General features: G+C 40.7%; 1 protein-coding gene across 6 annotated transcripts in view; it reads left to right on the forward strand.

Annotated features, from left to right (window-relative positions):
• Window positions 1-20,719, forward strand: part of rdgC (retinal degeneration C) — a 141,037-nt gene that overhangs the window by 81,369 nt on the left and 38,949 nt on the right. For 2 of the 6 annotated variants that reach the window (XM_022849619.2, XM_022849630.2), the window contains exons 1-2: window positions 11,157-11,494; window positions 15,455-15,582. In XM_022849619.2, the coding sequence (XP_022705354.1) occupies window positions 11,470-11,494; window positions 15,455-15,582 (153 nt within the window). In that variant the 5' untranslated portion in view covers window positions 11,157-11,469. Of the gene's footprint in view, window positions 1-8,503; window positions 9,700-11,156; window positions 11,495-15,454; window positions 15,583-20,719 lie in introns of those variants that run through there. The other 4 variants (XM_022849612.2, XM_086972228.1, XM_022849608.2 and 1 more) reach the window with 3 other exon arrangements.

A 20,719-nucleotide genomic window follows, 5' to 3' on the forward strand; every position in this document is an offset into this window, starting at 1 on the left:
TCTCCCCCTTTATTCACACTAGTAATCTTGAAAAGGCCCTTATTGGGAGCGCTATGTGGCCTTTGCCATTTGTAGATCTCGTTTCGCAGTCTGCTTAGTATCTCTTGTATTCTTGTTTATTTAAGAGATCATAGCATATAATCGTGTAGTACTTCATACTGTGGGCTCCGCAACAGCAGATTTAAATAGTTCTTCTAAAGGTCAATTCTAGTAACTACAATTTTTTGTTCTCTAATCATATCTTTCTAGCTTCGGGTTTACTGGTCCTGCGTCATCTTTCTTTGTTGTCACGTATTGAAACAGCCACGTATTGTATAATTATCAGGCGTTCACATTACGCGCACATACATAGAATCCGGCATAGTCTAAGTCCTTCCAGATCCTGCTCGTATAATTTTTTGTGGTTACCTTCTTTGTTCGCTTTCCATCAATCGCGCGAACTGTCTGCGCCATTTTCTTGCCGCAAGCATCTGGTTTCCAATAGCGGCCTTCCTGCTGTCAACAACACTACGCTCGAGGTAGCCTAGTTCCCTATTCACGAACTAAGTCAACTGGAATGACACGTAAAATGCTCTGAGTGTGAATGCTCGCTCGGGCTCTTAGTTCATTCTTATTCAACGAAGCCTTTGTAGTTGACATCTGGCTACGTTTACCGCGCATGTCCGCGTGTTAGCTGGTACTTGCATCAAAGCTTAGCTTGATCCAGCGAAGCCATTCTGGGCACGGAACCTGCTATTATTTGGAATAGATGGAAAAAGAGATATGAAGGAAAAGAGAAGGACAAGGAGATTTGGGTTGCATTACTACTAGAAAGTAGAGTGAGAAGGGGCTTGTGGAGTATGCTTACCAGAAGCTCAGTAGTCGAGACAGCCAATCTGAGCTTTCCGACTGGCCTCGGCTTCACTATTTGTGCATGTCCTTTGCAATATTCAGACTTGATTCCAGCCACCTTAGTAGGCTTGGTTTCAACAATAGCCCTCGGGGATAAATCTCGACCTCAGAGAAACACGGGTCCACTCCGGCTAAACCGTATCTGAGTCAACCTATTTCCGGAGGGCGCGCAAAAATTATCTTCTGTGTCTAAAGAGAGTACGGTCATCGACAGACACCCAGAAGTTAAGGGAGCAACAACCAACGGACAAATATCCTCCGTTTTTTGCCCTTTTTTTTTGCATTCTTTCGCGGAAGGCCAGACAGCGCACGGTCTACGTGTTTCTGCTACATCTGCTTGTTGGGTGCTAGTTCTGTTGCTCGGCTTTGACGACGCCACCCTCCTCTTCGCCCTCATAGAGGCCGTCATTGAAGTACCAACACCGCCATTGCGCTTCTCTCTACTCACGTATGTAAAAAGATTAGACTAAAATGCGTATTTAACGTTGTCCTGATAGTAATTCATTTGGTCTGTATTCCCGCAGCAGATCCAAAGCGACGTGGTAGTGGAGAGCGAAAGTATCTGCCTGCACGAGACAGAAGGAAAGCGAATGCGAAAAAAACATGAGGCATAAGAGAAAATATTATGAGTCGCTTCTCGTGGTTCTATGGCTGTCGCCACAGCGCTCATTTCAGCTCCTGTTCAGCAAGACTAAGTCTGGCCAGACGAAGTCGGCTTCTTCCCATCTGCGTACATTGTGACAGCGGCCGTGTGTGGTTGTCATAATATTGTCAGAGCTGAGCTCATATAGTAAGCGCTCATGACTAGCCAAGCCATTCGCGAGCGGTTCGGGAGCGCCCGTAAGTTGGGTAGTGGGTCGGCTGCTAGCTTACTCACTTGCTGGCACCAATATTACGGTGATAGATGCACCAGGGCGCGGAAAGCATATGTGTTCCACCTAATGGCCGCAAAAACGTGGTTATAACGACCACGGCTTCGTTGTCTATATATCCGTCCCCCTATTCTTGTCCGAAGGCAGTTTGGTCATAAACGAAAAGTGGGTTTACTGTTGAGCAGTTTCGAAAGAGGGTGACTAACGCCATTTCTTTACGATTTTGGTTAAACATCTATTTCTCACCGTAAGTTACTCACTGCTACGAACACAGACTTTACAATATTTGATTTAGTTGCTTAATAATAAGCTGGCAAACACCTAACACATGGTAGAAACATTATCAAGAAGATAACTAGGAAAACGGAAATAACGGTGAAATAGTAATAATCACTGTCATTACAATGCAGGAATAGCACAGTCAGGAACCATAGACTACGCCAGTGTACACGATCATTGTGTAATTGCCTAAAAAGAACTTACGCTAGCTTCGTTGTACTACCATCACCACGTAACTTAACCATTGAGTTCCGTTTTCCTCATATATAATGCTCAAAATTATGAGCATCAAGTCCCACTTGGATGAACTGTTCTCCACTAATTGTTATGATAGGGTGCTGAAGAGAATTAATATATGCTTTATTTGTTTCGACTTAAATCCGTTCAGTGGTCGATTTAATGTAACTAACAAAAAAGTTTAGCTTTTCCACATAGTCCGTTAATAATATCGTAACCTTCGGAAGGACAATTTTCGACATATCTAAATAATAATCGAGTAAGTTCTTGATAACTTTACGTGATTAATGTTTTTTGAAACAGCGACCATTGCGCGCTACGAGAATAAATTGACACCTTCGTTGGATGGATACCTGTTAGGTTTTAAAAGTTTTTGAATTTCGTCACCTATGCTAAAAAATGATGTTTGAGTTAGCTAGACGACGAAACTCAAAAACTTTTAGAACTTAAGAAGTACCCGCCTGCCGACCACGATTTCGACTTAATATTTACTTAGTATAATACAGTGGCGATGAAGCCCATACAAGTTAGCAGGTAACGACGTATAGGCCTCCCGCACCTGGCACAGAATGTTTGCACTAAAACGAGCTGTCATAACCATATGGGCCTGTTTCAGCACTCCTGAGACCTGCTTTTGAGAAGAACTTGTAAACTCCAGCCGCTTCTTTTAACTTGCCGCATTTACCCAAACTTTGCTGTACGTAAATTGACAGTAATGGCTCATTCTAGTGCAAGACTGTTGCGCTATGCTTCTGACACCTAAACGTAGCTATGCTGCTCACGACTTAACGATCCATGAACGGTTACTTTTTGCTTTCTGATACTCTACATCAGCGCCTTTCGTCTTACGCTGTCGAATCTCGGGCTTTAGTTAGTAGAAGGCTTTCTTTATCCTGAATGGGTGAAGAATAAATCACGCCGTCGAAGAAGCTTGTCCAGTGTCCGGCATAACGAATAGTTTTTATCAAGCGGTAACACTGTTAACGTTCCAAATGTCTTGTCTGCCCGATAATTCTATTTATATGGTACCCAAAAAGAAAATTTTAACTACGACAAGCAGCTTGTCTATAGGCTCATGCAACATCTTTGTATACGTATCATAGTTGAATCATTGTATCATGCTATCATGTTAGTACTGATACTAATCTATGGAAGAATACTTTAAAAGAAACGTTTTTCCTCGTATTCTACGTCTATCTTGAATAAATAGTTATTCCATTTTTGGGGTTTGAAACAACAGTTTTCCCTTTGTATATATTACAGTAACGTACTGATCGCCAGCACTTCCTGTTTCTGCAGAAGTCAATACCCAAATGACCTATTTTTCCAAAACCACCACACAAAAAAATACACGTTTTTTGCTGCACCTCTTACCTTTTGTCTACCCCTATACTACAACGTGAGCAAGTTCGTATCCATAATTTAACATAAACGATTATGCATGAAGAGATCATCCGAGTAATTTTATCAAGAGCCGCGTATGAGCTAGAATCGTTCTCTCGAGGCTCGTGTTGAACCACGAACAGGCCAATCAGGGAATAAGACTTTAAAGACAACATATACATTAAATGAAGTATTAGTTTTTGCTACACGCAACTCCGACGTTCTTACAATTCTACTTCGTTATTTTCCATTTTCAGCGTAGATCCCGTCAGCAAACGTCGGACCAGCTCCCAACATTGTTAGAATAAAGGTCATTGACGTTAGAAGATATCCTACTACCTTAGGTCAAAGAGCCGCATATAGCCTTTTTGTATGATTATCTGTGTAGTCTTTTATCAACTTTAGTTATGTAGGGACGCGGTGCAATTAAGGACCCCAAGAAAAATTAACCTATATGCACAAAATTAAAGGTAAATTAAAGTCATGTTTTTATGTTTTCGAGAAGTACAAGGGTATACTCGTACGTGTTCATGATCAGCGGTTTCTCCTTCGGGAGCCAATAAGGTCGTTATGTGTGAATCAGCGAACTCACTGACGCAGCTCGGATGCTGGCTAGGAATACAGAGGTATTTTTTCGAAATTTTCATTGCAATATCTAGAACCAGAGAAGGGTTTGTCGTCATTGCCTAGGCCTATGCGTAGCGTTATGCATACTAAAAGGTTGGCCTGAAGAAAATAAACATTTCAGCCACCTGTTGTCAAACATTTAAAAGCTTTCAGGGTAACATTGGTAAGTACACACCAAGGGATATAGGAACTTTTGATTATCTATTTACCTAATGCAGGAAATACAGGAAACCTTGCAGGTATGTTCCTGTAATTTTCCTAGGTGTGGAATGCACACCTAGCTGTGGATAACGCAGCACCGTTTTAGAGAAATCGATCGATAGATTGGTAGAATGTAGATGATAGACCAGACACAATTTCCAGATTTGTTTTAGCTTTCCTTTAAACGTAGAGCATATTTCGCACGTGGGATAGCCTGTCATACCGGAGTCGTTGTCATGGTAAAATGATGTTTACAATAACAAGTTTTTTCGCGATGCACTATGCAACAGTTTACTCGATTGACGCGTATTAAAATCCAAAGGGGACAATTATTTAAGGTAACTTGGGTATATATACATACCAAGTAAGCCTAATGCCGAGTCTCAGCAGACCAGTGACCGGTTCCAATAGAGGGCTTGTTCGAAATCATTGTGCGACTAAATAGTTGTATACCCCTCACCAGTCTACGCCAAGTACTAGGTACAGATTTGGTCGCCAGAAACCACTAATGGAGTGTGACCTTAAAGATTCTTATTAATTAGGCAAGTATGATGGGCAGGCTGTAAAAATAACATTTAAGCAACTGAACGTGGGACCGTAGGCATATCTTTTTCATCTAAGGGAAACAGCGTTTTCGTTTTAGACTTTTTGCGACGTAAAATAGGCTTCAAAATGTTAGTCTTTAAAGGAACCTTTTGGCAAAGGCGTAAAAGCTGAATTAAATATGAATAATCAAAAAGCATAAAGAAGAATAGGTCTTTGGAGAGGGAACAGCAGTAACGTGACCGCTTGGTACTTTGAAGGCCTGCGTCCAAAAATCACGAATACTGTCAAAAATGAAAAATAATTGATTGCTAGGGCTCAGCTGGTTAAGTAACTTTTTTTTAGACTGAGTTGATCAGACGTCCAAAGGTCCTTCTGTTGCATCTCATAAAGTATATTAAGATGGAGCGCAATAACGACGAGAGATACTATTTTTCTAACCTTAGTAAATAAGGCATTATGCAGCATAAAGTTCCCCTTAGCTAACCGAAAAAAAAGTAGTGATTTATGCAATGAATCTCATTTTTTTTTCAGTGCTTACACCAGCAAGGGTTGTTCCATTACGCATTGACGCTTACCTGACCACTCACATTAGGACGCGCCATATTATGTGGCTGTATCGTGGAAGCTCTTACTATTCGAGTACAACACAAAAGCAAGCGCCTCATATTATTGTCGAGCTTACTATGCTTATTCTTGACTCAGTTCCTCTTGGAGTTTTACATCCGATGCTGCTGTTAGGCACCCCATCAGTACGAGTCAAAGGGAGTGCACTTAAATTCGAACCCAGAGCACTCGAACCACACGCTACCCGCTACACCATCGCAGAGATATTTATTGTTTCATCTAGGAACAGATAAGTTATCTTTTCCCTGGCAATTCATGATGCAAAAGTAATCATTATCGGAACTTTTCGGTCCCGTAATGCTCGAAGGCAACACCTGAGCACAATCGCTTTGTTCAGAGACGTGCGAGTTGATCTTTTCTCCATAATGTGGTTGTCTGGTTGGGAGAGATACTGTTCCATTTCATATGCACATAATGAAGGCGTATCCTCTGAACTGCGCCCTTATAAGTTTGCTAACGAGCGCGGTCGTTTTCCTTTGAGTTACTCTGATATCCTTACAGTTCGAAACAAGGCTGTACATTATACTTTGCTTGTTTGAAAAGCAAGCGAACTAGTCTCCCGTCTTAAGCTACTTTATACAGATAATATGAACAAATTGTAAAAAAATAGTATAAGTAATGCTTAGATATGTGCTAAAAGAAAGCCATTCGACTTCCATAAATAATTAATGGTATTAGCTTTTGAGCCTTTGTCCTGTTCCACCTGGCAAAGCACAACTGTGAATAAAATCCATCGTACTATCTCGTTCGTCAGAAACCGCATAGGACAAAATTCGATAATTCCTTAGATGTTTACATTATTCGGATGGAATATTGATACATACGTCTCAAGCGTTAATCAATGCAGGTTTATACCAAATTCTGGTTGAAAGGAAATTCCCAATTAGTTCCCATCTGTCCATTCCAATTGGTAGAAGGCCTACGAATTCATAGGCCATATCTCAACTTAATTTGAGTTAGGAAATCATTTCGGTTAAGTAGGGACGCGCGTTATGAGAAGTTCTACACCTGGGCAAACATCTCCGGAGGATGCTTGCCTTTCAACGTCCTAGGACGCTCGGTAAAGCTGTAGATTTCTCCTGCCAATTTGGACTGATCCACCAATATTAGGAGCTGGCAGTGAAAACATTGAAAACGACGTTTTAAAAAACTAAACATAAATCATTTGCAATTTTTACAGTTGTCTAAAACTAGATTTCACCAGATTTAAAATTATTTTCTCACGCAAATATGATGGATTTCTACGCACCTGGCTGAGGCACACTATTTTTTTCTAAGATACCATGATCTTTATTAGATTAAGGCTATGAATAGGTTTTAGATCTCATTTTTCCGCGTCTCGTACGGCCTTCATTAACAATTTCCTGCAGCGTCTATAGTATTGGGGAACTCAAATATTTACTTTAGCCATCAGAAGTAACGACGCGTATGAAGCGTTTGATAATGTGTACGATCATACGTAATCACCATTTTGCAGTTCATTTCGTCGTGCAGTCGCCGATCGAATGCTAGGTACGAAGCGCTGACACAAGACATCACTCGACGCTTGGTTTAGAACTCTTTGATCTATGAAACTATAGATCAATATACGCTATAAAGAGCTATTTTTAGCCTCAAGCGCACCCAAATATAGCTCGGACTCAGTATGAGCCATCTGTTGTGGCCAAGAAACATATCGGGCTGCTGCTACACAAATGTTCGGCGGTTCCTTTCTGAGTAAGTTGTCGAGCATGTAAACGCCTCTAGCTTCTCAGCTCTCTCTAGACATCGATAACCGTTTGTACCGAGCAGCGATCGAGAATGGCCATTCTATCGTACTTTATTGATTCACGCGTCATCGCTACGCAGTGTTTCTCTCCACCTGTTCTTCGCGCGCATAGCCGTAATACCCGTCCCTTTTCTCAGCTGTACCGCCAAACCTCTTGACAAGAATCGATTTTTATCAACGCCTATCTTTCCAGCCCTTCAACGTTCTTTTTTCAGCGCGGAGTGCACGCTAGCCCTTCTGCTTCGAAAAAGGGTGATACCAAACGTCACATCGCTGAAAGTAGCCACAGGACTGCTTCTAATATGTTGAGGGGCGAAAAACTAACAAATCTGCTGACCTATAAAGATGCATTTGTGTATGTTTGCCACGTGTACCATTAACACCTGTGAAACTTTGCCACACAGTAACATCAGTTTGTCTTCCTCTTTGCTCCTAACATTGGATTTATGGCGCATAGTTGATGCAGCCAGAGATGAACATATTTATCAATGTGACAATGTGTGGCCCACAGTGGTGTTTCTTAGCGGGTTATAAATATAGATATTTACAACAGCCACATCCATTACTATAGCACTTCATATCGCGTCACGTTAAGTGGCGAAGATGTATTTTCCAACCATTAGGTGCTCTGTACAGCTACTCCGCGTTTTCCCGTTAACTGTTGCATCTATACGTAATAAAGGTGACGGCCACATTGTGCATCTGTTATACGGCTGTTTCGCTGCGTGAAAAGAGCTCGTTCTGCCCCGCTGGCATTATTTTCGTCGACTTAGGAAAAAGAGCGGCGGCTTCGATGTAATGCTACGTACCGGTGCACTACACTTATCCATCCTTGTTCTTTATTTCTCTCACGTTATCTCTTGCCTATCGTTACTGAGAGTGTACGGAAGTGGGTTCTTATTGCGGTTGACGACGAATGGTAACCGCAATGGCTCTACCGGTTTTAAAGGGCAGCATGTCGTGTCCAGCTGCGTGTCTCGTATCCTACGTTGGCCCCGAGTCGTCCGGCGAGTTGATCCACCCTCCCCGGACGGTCGTGAAGGGAGAGGACGCATTTACGAACAGCTATTGGTACATAGTCTGAAGCGACGAGCGCTGTCTGGCTGAGTTTACGTTCTCGTTCCATTGAACAGGTCGTGGCAAGCCTCTTGGCAAGCCTCTTGGCAAGCCTAGGTCTGAACTAGGAGTACACCGGTCGGGTTGTGGGGTGCGGACTATGTAAACTCGTGCTTATTACCGGCTGAGTGTTATATAGAGCAGCCTTTTCATGTGTGAGCGTCGGTAGGTTACGCTATCGTGTAGAGCTTATGTGCGAGATGCCTGCGTTCGTCGACGTTTGCCCTGTGCTGTCTAATACATATGAGACTTATTTCAAAGTAATGCTCCTTAGCGAACTTTGCTGATCTCGCTTAGTATTACGTGACTCGTGTACATCGAGCGATAACTGATGAGCGTGCAGTATGGCGTGAGTTTCTTTGAGAGTGCAACCTGTCGGTGATCTTTCGAAACGTGCATGACCCTTCGTGGTTGCTAATTTGGCAAACTCGCAGTTCCCACTTCCGTGCACACAAGTAACGGACGCTTAACGTTTCAACCGCTTTTGTTAGGTCAAGCTGAGCTACTAGCTCGACCGATCGGCCAACACCGGACGCGTCTATCCAGCCACCCTTCGATTGCTGTTTATTTAAGAAAAGGCCAAGGACTTCTTGGCACTGCCGTAATACTCGAGCTATCAGTGCCAGCTAAGGAAGCTTGTGCGATTACCTTTCTCTTTAACGTTGCTCACCACCTTCGTTTCGACGGCTCACGATTGAGATCAGCTGCCAGATGCTATCTTTACACGCATCCATTAACGTCGAGTTATCGTTCATGTTTCTATATGTCTGTACGTACCTTGCTGGTCGTGTGTTATTTCCTTCTCTACTAAATCTGAGTAAATTCGCGACCGACGTTAGCGCAAGTGATATCAGGCTTGTTGGGCTAGACTGCATAGACGTCAGTCAATCTTAACGGACAATTTGTTATTTGTGTGTGAGCCATATCCATATAAACGAATGACCTGGAATTGTGGGCCGTGTTGCAAGACAGATGTTAACGAGTGTATTCAGCATGTCGGATGCAATCGCGAAATGAGGCGCACCCGCGACATGCCTGGTAACGCCGTATTATTATTCAGTGAAATCGAACGGAAAGATCGCAAGCGTTCGATGGTTTCGGTCGTTGTTCCCAGGGTGGAGAATGTACAGGAAAGCCACAAGCCGGAGGGTGTCGGTAAGTGTACCACAAACAGTTTTTTCTCGGTCCTGTCGGATTTTCTCCACTCAAATCTACCGTCCGCCAAGTAGTCTCTTTTTCGTAACAGGCGTGAAATTTGGGAATCTATGTCCTTGAATGATATTGTACAAGGGTTATGTACTCTACGTAAGTTTACCTCAAGGCCTTATGTGCTATACACTGACTATGGCAAGAGGATTGAGTAATATACAAGCACTTATCTATAAACCCTTATATAGAATTTAAATAAGGAAGTGGAAAATATACGTCTTATGTAGATGCAAGCGAGATACGTAGAATTTTAGCAGAGATCAATGCGCAGGCTTCGGCGACATTGGCAAACAGTATATTGCAGGTCTGACTGCATGGTTCTAAACTATTTGACTTTCGAGGTACTGCCTTTAGCAAATGTAAAGCAGTATTTACTTATTTAACAGAATAACGCTTTCTATAGATTCCTTAGCCTTAAGGTTTATTTGTAGAATAATAAGGCTACTATATGGAAATCCCAACATCCTCGCTGATCATCTTCATAAATCTTATACAGTTTTGGCTACGTAAGATGAATTGATGGCAACACATTTTGTACCTGCTCCAACATATCATCGCTCTCCTATTTGAGAACAGCTGGGAGTCGGTAACTAAAAATGGAAATATGTAATTAAAATACGCAGAACATGTACAGTTGGAGGTGAACATCATTTCGCCAATCAACTATAAACAAAAATATCTTCATACGTATAACGCTAAAGTTTTATGCGAAAATTGAAATTAGCTAATTAAGAAGAACATTCACCTGAATACGTGTACCTGCACACAAAATAGGTACTGTGGTAAACATCGTGGATTTTCAAAAGGTGTCCACTGCGCAATGTAATCGATAGCACATTATTCCATTTCAGTGATTTTTTTTTTACACTCTATTTCGTAAATATCTACTGAATGAGTAATTCGTTACGCTTGAGAAATCCGCTTTTTATGCGATTACCAGAAATTTTCAAAAAAAAATTACATACGAAGCGAACATAAACATGACCTATTTTCTCGCATTATGTGCTTCTTCACAGAAGGTACATTGTTTTCGGTAATATGTCAATGTATGTGAGTCTCAACTACACGATTCGTTGCATTACTCCGAACCGATAACGTCTAGTAAATTCTCACCGATCAAATTCTGCCGCTAGCATCGACGAGTACTGAAAAACCCGGATCACCTCATTGTATAAACAATAAGAAACGGACAAACAATAGTCTTATTCTATTTATCTTGGCTAGCTTGTTGGCCTCGCAAAGGTGACGCTAAAAAAAAACCTAAACATTATCGCCACTTATAAATCGATAGTTGATTTTATTAGCAAGCGGCGCGAAAGAGCCCTACAGGTATCTGTACTTCTATTTTTCTCACAATGTAATATATTGCTAAATTCGAAATAGAACTCATGGAGTACCTAACCACCCCTTGTGATTTCATAGCGTGCGACAGAATGCACTGCGCCGAAAACCGAAATATTCGAAGCACATCCAACTCGACACAGTCGCCGTGCCGTAGTGCATACAGAACATGACGAGTGACACGGTCAAGTCATTTGTTAACAATGTAGTTTTCACCCACATTGCTGTGCATATGTATATCCATCTATTTTCGTCACCCTGTCAAACTGCTGACCATCGTTAGCTGCATCTCTTCTCTCGTCGTATGCCACATGTATATCTCAATCATTAGAGTTAGTCGCGATTCACGCCATATCTACATTGCTACATATTAAAATGACCTTTGCTTCAATAATTGAATGTAAGTAGTTTATTATTACCGCGATAATTATGCATTAGCCGCCATTAGTGTTATATTCCTGATTCGGGCAACGGGTACCTGAAAAAAAAACCGACCCAAATCGCACCATGATACTCAGTAATAAACCCTGGCTGATTTTAACCAACGAGGCTGAAAGCGAATTTTGATGTAATGATTGCGCGGTCGCTAACCTTACATTAGGTAAGTATGTGTAAACGCGTCTAGCATCGACTCGCGTCTAGCTACTGTTACATAAGCTTCCGATCGCCTGTCTCATGAAGTCTCAAGCTGATCCCGTCAGGTAACTATGATCACCGATCTGGTAAACTGCAAAGGAAATAAATGTAGTATGTTGTTTTTTTTGGAAATTTTTGTTGTAAAAGAAAAATTGGAAAAAGTTACTTTCGAAATTAATCCAACGCATGCCAATAGACTGGCTAGATTTGAAGGCGTCTATTATTGAGGCCACACATCTGTCTGTATGCTACAATAACAATGCAATAGAGAGAAATACACCCTTGAACGACCTTGATTTCCTGCCAGCCTACCCTACGCAGAAGACTTCATAACAGTTATCGTACATTAGATAGAATAGTGATTCTAGAGATTATGCATCAGGTGATGATTCAGAAGATCAGTGCGGGTGAATAGGAAAATCAATTCCATCCTGGTGAAAGTTATGCGGGATTTTCTTTATAAGATACAAACATTTTTAGGTAAGTTGACGTCACACTTCTGTTTTCACAGTGACAGGACAACGCACATATCGTGTGAGTGTATATGTTATAACTGTTATTAGCCGTTACTATAAACCGATATCTTACTTTTTCATATGAACGATGCACGCCTCCCAGGTCACTGTTTATTAACCGATTATGTCAAATGTCATTAACTCGAGAACTTTCTGTTTACGTGCACAAGCAACAATCTTAAACGGCCTTGTTCATCTATTGTCTGCTTGAAGCCTCACACCTAGGACATGTTCTGTTCCGTTTCGGCCAACCAGTATGGACTTCCTTTGTATTATTATACATCTAGGACACACCGTGACTAATTCGGCTAATGAAAAAAAAACTAGCAACAGAGTTTGCAAGGAAAAATGACACCTGCAAAAAGCGAAATTATAGATGGAAACTGCTGAAATTCCACGATCGTGTATGTATGTTCCACATACTACAATAGTACCGCAAACTGGGCAGCGTTTCGGCAAGATCATGGTAGAAAAATAGCTTGACCACTTCAGAAGACGCTTATACAAATATCTATCCAGCAGTGGCACATGTAGAATAAATTTTTACCGCGAAGACGGTGCAGTTGTTGACATGGTACGTCGATGGAATGGGTTGCAGACGCTGACTTTTCCTGTAAGGCGGTCCTGGAAATAGGTACCACTGTCGTTCCAGTATGCTAAGCACAGTCGTCACACATATTCGAACTGTGAGCTATTAAGCACGTTGACTACGCGTACCTGTTAGTACACAAATTGCTTGAACAGTGTGCACACTATAAGATCTAAAATCAAGTGGAAGAAGTAAAAAATCGAGCAAAATAACTGGACTAAAAACAACATCGGAGCCAGCTTTTGATAACGTGATCGAACAAAGCTACCAGTCTTTGTGTTTTTAAATGTGTTTGATTAAGATACTTATCACAACCGAGTTTCCTTCACACGATCAGTCGTCAGGATTTACCGCTTTCGCCAATAGTCACCAGAAGCCTTGCCAACAGACCTGGACAGTCAGGGAAAAAGTAGTGGCAGTATCGTGGTCGCGGAATCTATGTTGAAGATCAATTACATGTAAAAGCTACTGCTCACGAACTACCGTTCGTAGTGCCGTCAGCTATTGAGGAAATGATACAGGCATGATTGCAACAGGTAAAGAATTCAACTTGGGTCTCGTAGAACTCACTTTCGGTTAGGCTTCTCATCAGGCTAACCTACTTCGTTGTACTACCTTTATGCATTTACTTCACAGCGACAGATTTACTTAAATCGTCATGCCAACTGCGTTCCGCCGCGCCGTCTGTGCTAATGGTTGCTGTAATAGCAATTTACGTAGTTGTACCAGCTCAATCTAGCGGCCCACTACACCCTTTCAATTTAGCCAGAACAATCGGTGAAGCAAGCTCTATTTTTTGTTTTCGTGAGTTGGCAATTTGCCGATATCGTCTTGTTTGAAAATTTCTTGCGACCGCTGGACCGTTGCGTCTGCAGAAAGGCTTTCCTGCACCGACTGCCAGCTATAAATGAGTTTGATTGATTGTTGCAGTGCGACTATGTTCAATATATATGAATGTATGCAAACATGCAACACAAGGTATGTAGCAAAAAGCGTTGCCAGTTAAAAGGCACGCATATCAACAACTATTACAGAATGGATATTGCCGAACGTATGTAAAATTTGCATTACGGAAACAAACAAAGGAGGGTCGTCTGTATCCTACACAGTATTATAGTTTGAAAATATAAATGTATCGTATTTATTATTGTATGTTATGTTTTTGCGCTTTCTCCACCAACTGACTTCTATGAGATGTATAATAATCGTGTGCGTACTGCGTAATGCCAAAAAAAATCATTAATAATTTGTTTTTAGCAATAACGTTTTTCAACTCAAGCAGAGTAATCCCCTATTGTTATTTGGTAGGAATCGGCCAAGCGTGTTACATGCTTTGTAAATTATTCTGCTAAGTAGAACAAGTCAATCCCTGTTGAGGAAGAAGTAATATGCGGTAGTAATCACTGCGACGGAAGCAACCTCACACGACGAAAGTCTCAGGGTTCAATGCCAGACAGACTACAGAGTCATCACGTATACACGGCTCGGAAAATCCTTCGTAGATCTTCCGTCAGTTACTAGCTGCATGCGTACTTCGTATAAAAACATTAGTTGGCGTTGATACCTTTGATGCGTCCTGCCGGTAACACCAGTTTCGGATACTAGAGTTTGGACGTACATAAACATGCAAATTTACGATAGGTCATCAATAAAGATGCTTAATATGAATATGTAGGAAGTTCTTGACTGATCAAACCTTTTTGTATTTGTTTATTGTGCTACCGCGAAGAACCGGCAGGCCGTGAGATGGCTCATGGGCTGTATGATGTGATATATATTGAACAATTAGTGTTGGACATTGAAACTGGTAGAAATACGAAATCAATACGAACTTTATGTAGAATCGACTGCCACATACGTAGGACAATTGTAAACGTAAAACAAGAAACATACATAGATCTATGTTAATAACAAGTTTCCACGTTGATGAAATTTGGTTACTATGTATGTGTGTGCTTGACCTCGCAAATTTAATAATTATCTGTGTCGAAAAGTTGTTTCAATAAAACAGTGAAGACCATAATATGGAAATAACATTTGTTGCTCGTCGTTATCGGGTCTAGCTTCTGTTTTCGCAGTAATAACCTGCCTCATTTCATTGACGCCTTCGCATATCTGTCACTTCTAATTGATTAGGTTAGTAATTATATTTCCTATGGAACCATTGTTTTCACTGCAAGCGAGCGTAGGTAATGCATTTACGCGGAAAATCGGAACGGTTCGTATTGAAAAAAAGCACTTAGTACTGACGCTGCCAGGCATTGGGGATAGGCCGAGATCAGAACTAGGAATCACAAGTCAAACCAGGATATCCTGTACTAGATATCAACAAATTGAAACGCTCATGTCAATATACATGATACACTTTCTAAAGCAAATGTCAATCTATGCATTATTCTAAAGTGAGGAATATATCTCTTGATTGAACACAGATGTTCCGTTATCTAGCCTATAATAAATGACGCCATGTTAAGGTCACCTTTTTATACGCCCCCATTACCCGAAAGATGTGAAACGTATGTATATGTAATAAGTGCTATCAGCTATAATACGAGGTAAAATAGTTCCGCATACAAAACAGATCAACAGATTTGCGTTTATCTTTGATTGCAATTTTCAGCAATGAAAGCGGCCTTGCTCATACAGCGGTGGTATCGACGTTACTTAGCGCGTCAGGAGATCCGCAAACGATGTTCGTGGAATATATTTCAGAGTCTGGAATACGCTGGCGAACAAGATCAGATGAAAGTAAGTGCCTATATGTACACTCATGCCAGTTCAAGGCTCGTCTAAAGTACGGCTCAACCAATTCATTCGATGAACACGCCCATGTACGACGTTTAACTTGATTTACCCGCCGTTGGAAAAAGCGCCTTTGCACAATTCCAGCCAGATACGTAGATTTTATATCGAAATGTTAGTTCAACACCCGCCAACATGTTCTAGTAACCGTTAATTACTATTTCACCTGTGTAATGCATGAACCATTCCATCAATTCAATACAAGCGGTTCGCTAAATTAAACATTCTATACTGTACGTCCCTCTAAACAGCAGCTTATCGTCTTGAAAGTTACCGCGGAACTGGCCAGACGCCGCTGCCTGAGGGGTGCTGTCGTAGCAGTGGAGACGGGAATTCTGGGTCCCTCTAACGGCTTTTCTCGGTCACTCTCCAGTAGTTCTATATTTTTCCGCGAGAAACAGCTGCTCTGCAAAGCCGTGCATTGCTAAATCGATCGCAGCTTTAATACAGGATTACACTGGTCGTTGTCCAACACACTTTAAGTTTGTTTCAATTTATTGTCTATGATGTTGAAATAATAGGGTGGTGTTGAAGTGTTCTGCATTGCCACATAGACAAAAATAGCTTGTTTCCGAATTGAGCATAACTGAAGTACGGTTGCAGTCACTCACATTATCTTAAGCGGTTTTTTTTTATGACTTGAATGATGGTCAGCTTGAAAGGTTCGCCAAACGACGATGTTAACTTTTTGAAATTCATTATAAATATTACTGGCTATTTGAAGATCGTCAAAAAAGGTATCGGATGAATTAGAACTAAAAGTTGTCATAAACTGTTGTTTTAAAAAAAAAACTCTAAAAAATATTTGCATCCGCCCTATTGAGAAAAACAAAAGGTAACTTTTATCTATTCATTTATGCGACGCCAACATATTGAACGTCGCAGTTACCAATTATGCATTGTTTTTATTGAACGATTCAAAGGTAATAAATTACAAACAGATTGGACGCATGCCTTCTGCAAAGAAAGCAGGTACTAGATCTAACGAGAGCGAAAAGTTCATTATCGTCAAGAACAATAGAGAAAATGCCAAATTATCATCCTATTTAGAACGGAATAGAAAGAGCCTGCCGATTGTCTAGTTCGTCGTAAAGCTTGGTAGGTAAACTTTATTCTCTAACCTTTTTCTATTTTCTACCCGAAATATTATAGCGATTATAAGTCAAGCACGTTTTTGCCACCTCAACTTAGGATTTTGTTCAACTGATGAAAATGCTTTGATGAAAGCCTTGCTAAAGGCTCATAGTGAGCTCATTTTAGATGAAACAAACACATTTTCCCCAATTTTCGACGGTTGAAGTTAATGGAAGAACGTGAGACGCATGGACGAACGGAAATGGCAGCTTTCCTCTGTGACTTATTGCACTAGATTATATGAACCAATAGTGATTTGGAAAGGATAAACGGCTGTGTGTGTAAGCATAACCAGGTGCTGACCCTTAACAGTTTGTATGCCACGCCCTACTTAGCGCTCAACAGTGAATAAATTGCAGAATTTAAGATGAGATAAACAAATAAAAAGTTTTCTAGCGTTTCAGTAAACGTGACGAATATTACCTCGACCATGAGTGTCCTTTGTTGGCATCGCTCGAGATTATTTGGAACTTTTTCTGCATACAAACATTAGCCGCGCGTTTTTCTAACATATTTTTTTAATACGAGTGCTGAACATATCGCGGAGAGCAAATGTTCCTGCGCATTGCTATATTCCACTGTTGCAATGCGCGAAAAACAAACGGCTGATCCTGAACTCAAGGACCAGCGCTCAGCTGGATTTTTATCTTCTTTTACAAGAAAAAGACAATGGAATCGGGTAGGCGAAAAGTGGAAATTCTTATGTTATGCGCCTTAGACACATGTTAGCGTCCAGAACTTTTCTATAACAACAGGCCCGATTATAACCCACACTTTTACGATCCAAATACGATAGCACTACACTAAGGACGGTTAGGGTACAAGAGATTTTTAAATGCATTGTATAGTAAAGGTGTAAGACAAATGACAGTGAGATTACCCAGAAACTTGATCAATGGAAATGTTATGCTGCCAGCTTCCACTTGTAGGACCTTCAAATGTATTATCATTCTGTAGCTAGCTGTCTAATGAGACTACTGATGCCGAGAACTGCCAACTTTTACAAAGTTCAAATGTTACTTTGAACCACGCTATGATAAAGCTTGAATCTCCTAGGCCACAAAAAAAACCTGAAATTTCTCTCATTCAGTCAAGTAAAAAAAAGAAACGAGAATCTTTACAACTGCTACTGTTGCTAATGGGGGGTTCTAGCTAAGCATGCAATCAACATTGCAAAACTGACCTGTTAGTTTATTGTAACAAGCAGGCCTAGAAGCTAATCGCCACCGTACTTTTAACTTGGTCCAGTCAATGTAGGATATTGAGCCAGAAAACTTTGTGACATTCTGGTCAACTATTAAATACATAAAAAAGGACGCGATGTTGGTTCCTTTATCAGAGGAAAAATATGCATATATTGTATATTGTATGTATTATCTGTGATACTGGAGAGCACTAGTAAGCTCTAATTCCTCGTCGAGCCATCAGAGTTTCAAGTTTGTTGCTTAAGTAAGAAATAGCTTATAAAAAAGCTATTTCTAGAGATTAACGTAGTCTGGACAGCGGAGTCGAGAGCAACAGAATGTGGAAACAACGACTGAGAACAGGGACTTGTTTTGGGGCTAGTTAGTCTAGATTAACTAGTGCAGCCTGTCTAAGACCCAGGTTGCCCCAAATTATTACTATCATTAGAACTAACTCATATGCACACTAAGTTCTAGATTGACTGTGGCACAATTGCCAAGAGTTATGCCCTTTCTACGATATTCATTTTCTTGTGCATAGCAGTCTAGCCCACATTAAAGGCTGAACCAATAAATATTTAGGGACATAACGAAAGTTGCCCTATCGAGCCTCTGTCGCATTTGGTCAACACGGATCACTGCTTAGGAGACTTGAGCAAAATTTTATCATAATTTTCATTCGCAGTAAAAGAAATAGCACATTTTCACCGTACCCCACAGTAGCTAACTTGGCTCAATTTCGATCCACGTGCTAATTCTATGCTACTTAGCTACATACGTATATTTAACTCAAAGCTGAGAAGCTACATTGCGCTCTGTTTTTTTTTACATAACATTACTCTGTCGAAAGTTGAGATATTAGGTGGCCATTGGTTAGTCTCGCCGCAAATCCCGTTTGTGTCCTTCGACCCAGCACAATTTTGCATTGGAAATCAAAAGCGTATTGGGTTTCCTAGTTTATCTAAATAGTGATTGTGCGTTTTAGCAGATCAAAGGAGCTTACCAGAAAAAAGCAGGTGAAGTTAGACTGTCATTTATTTTATAGATTTATAGACGAAGACCAGACAGAAGCGTAACTTAAAAAGTGAAAGCATAAAATCTAAACTTACGAGTACATTAGATACGAGCAGAGTAAACGACTCTGTTATCCAACAGTGCCACCTAGTATATATATGATGAAAGGGAGTCTCCAAGCTCCATTCGACCGACTCCAAGCAAATTCAACCGATAAACCTGAAATCATTTCGTTAAGATATATCTTCTCCGTTTCGAAGATCAGCTTACCATGCTACGAACGAAGAAATATGGCTTATTTGGCGCTGTAGACTGTGATCTCGTGCGAACGTATTAGTCTAGCATATGTAATATCGTGCTGATAAGACTTTTTTGAAAAGATTCTTCGCCAGCTGCTGTGATCCTCAGCCAATTCGGGCGAGATCCGTCACGCATTACTATACACAACAAAGTATGAACACATGAAACAGCGGACGTTTTCTTTATTACAAGTACTAATTATGGCCGGTTTCAAAGGAAACGGTAAGACGATAGAGCCCTGCAATTTCCTGAAGACTTGAAAAAAGGCGATCCCAAAGCATTTTGGATAGGTAATACTTGAGTTAAATTACTGAAATAAACTATATAGTAGGACCAACGGAGGTCCAGAAGCAAGGTTGAGGGGATTATTTAGAGCTAAAAACGTATCAAGTATACAGTTTTGTTCAGGAAAAATTTTACCAATAGCCAGTTATTTGTACCTTATTATTTACTGCCGATGCTCGTTGCTCTTGGGATGATGCTTCTGTCACACGAAAAAATTACTGGTAGCTAACAGGGAGAAATACGGAACGAGGGACAGGTGCTAAGCGTAAGCGCATGTATGCGTTAAAAGGCATGTATTTCCTATAGCTACTGTAGTACATAACGGATGGAAGGGGAGTACAAAGGTATGGATAGAAATAAATCAATTCTAAGGAAAAAATGGACTCTTAGTCATAATAAATGTAGATTTACAGGAAGGTGGCTATGACAGTTACTTCTTGCCCAATTGAAAGCCTTTCTGACTCAGACGGTGATTGTAAGACACTCCAGGCCGAGGGTGGGTCAAAAAAATATCCTAAAACTGAATACTTACAGAGAACCTATATAGGTATCTACGTTTGCCCTTGCTTTTTCTGCAATAGCAAATTTGCATAGCGCGAGTTTTTTTTTTTAATTTTTCGTTGACGTTTTTTACGGTATAAACAAGTCCTTGGAATGACCTTATTGGCGCTATATTTATATATATATATATATATAAACTTAGTACGCCTGGAATATAAAAGCATAAATCACACATACTTCTGTAAAGAGAATGTTTCGCCGCTACCTAAAGTGTTCCGAATTAACAACGGGACTAGGTGTCAAAAACGACGTTTTTCGTTTTTTTTTACGTTCGCTCCATAGTGATATTATTGTACGATAGCTAAACAGTATCCATGCGTTTGCTATCGACGCACCATATAGCTAACACCGTTTCTACATAAAGCGCTTTGCGTGCGCGAGGTTTTTCTAAACTATCACGGTCGTCTAGCTACTATCTGGTCGATATTAGAACCTCGTGAAGACAATGAACATGAGACCTTTAAGAAGCAAAAAATGTCTGTATTCAAACACAGATTAAGAAACGTTTCGTGAATACAAATACGAGAACAAACGAATACGAACCACAATATTCTCTTAGTACACGGCTCCCGTTACAAAGAGATAGGCAATCGATAATATAACAC

The sequence above is a fragment of the Varroa jacobsoni genome, unplaced genomic scaffold (genome assembly GCF_002532875.2).
Source record: "Varroa jacobsoni isolate VJ856 unplaced genomic scaffold, vjacob_1.0 scaffold_152, whole genome shotgun sequence".
NCBI classification, from domain to species: Eukaryota; Metazoa; Arthropoda; class Arachnida; order Mesostigmata; family Varroidae; genus Varroa; species Varroa jacobsoni.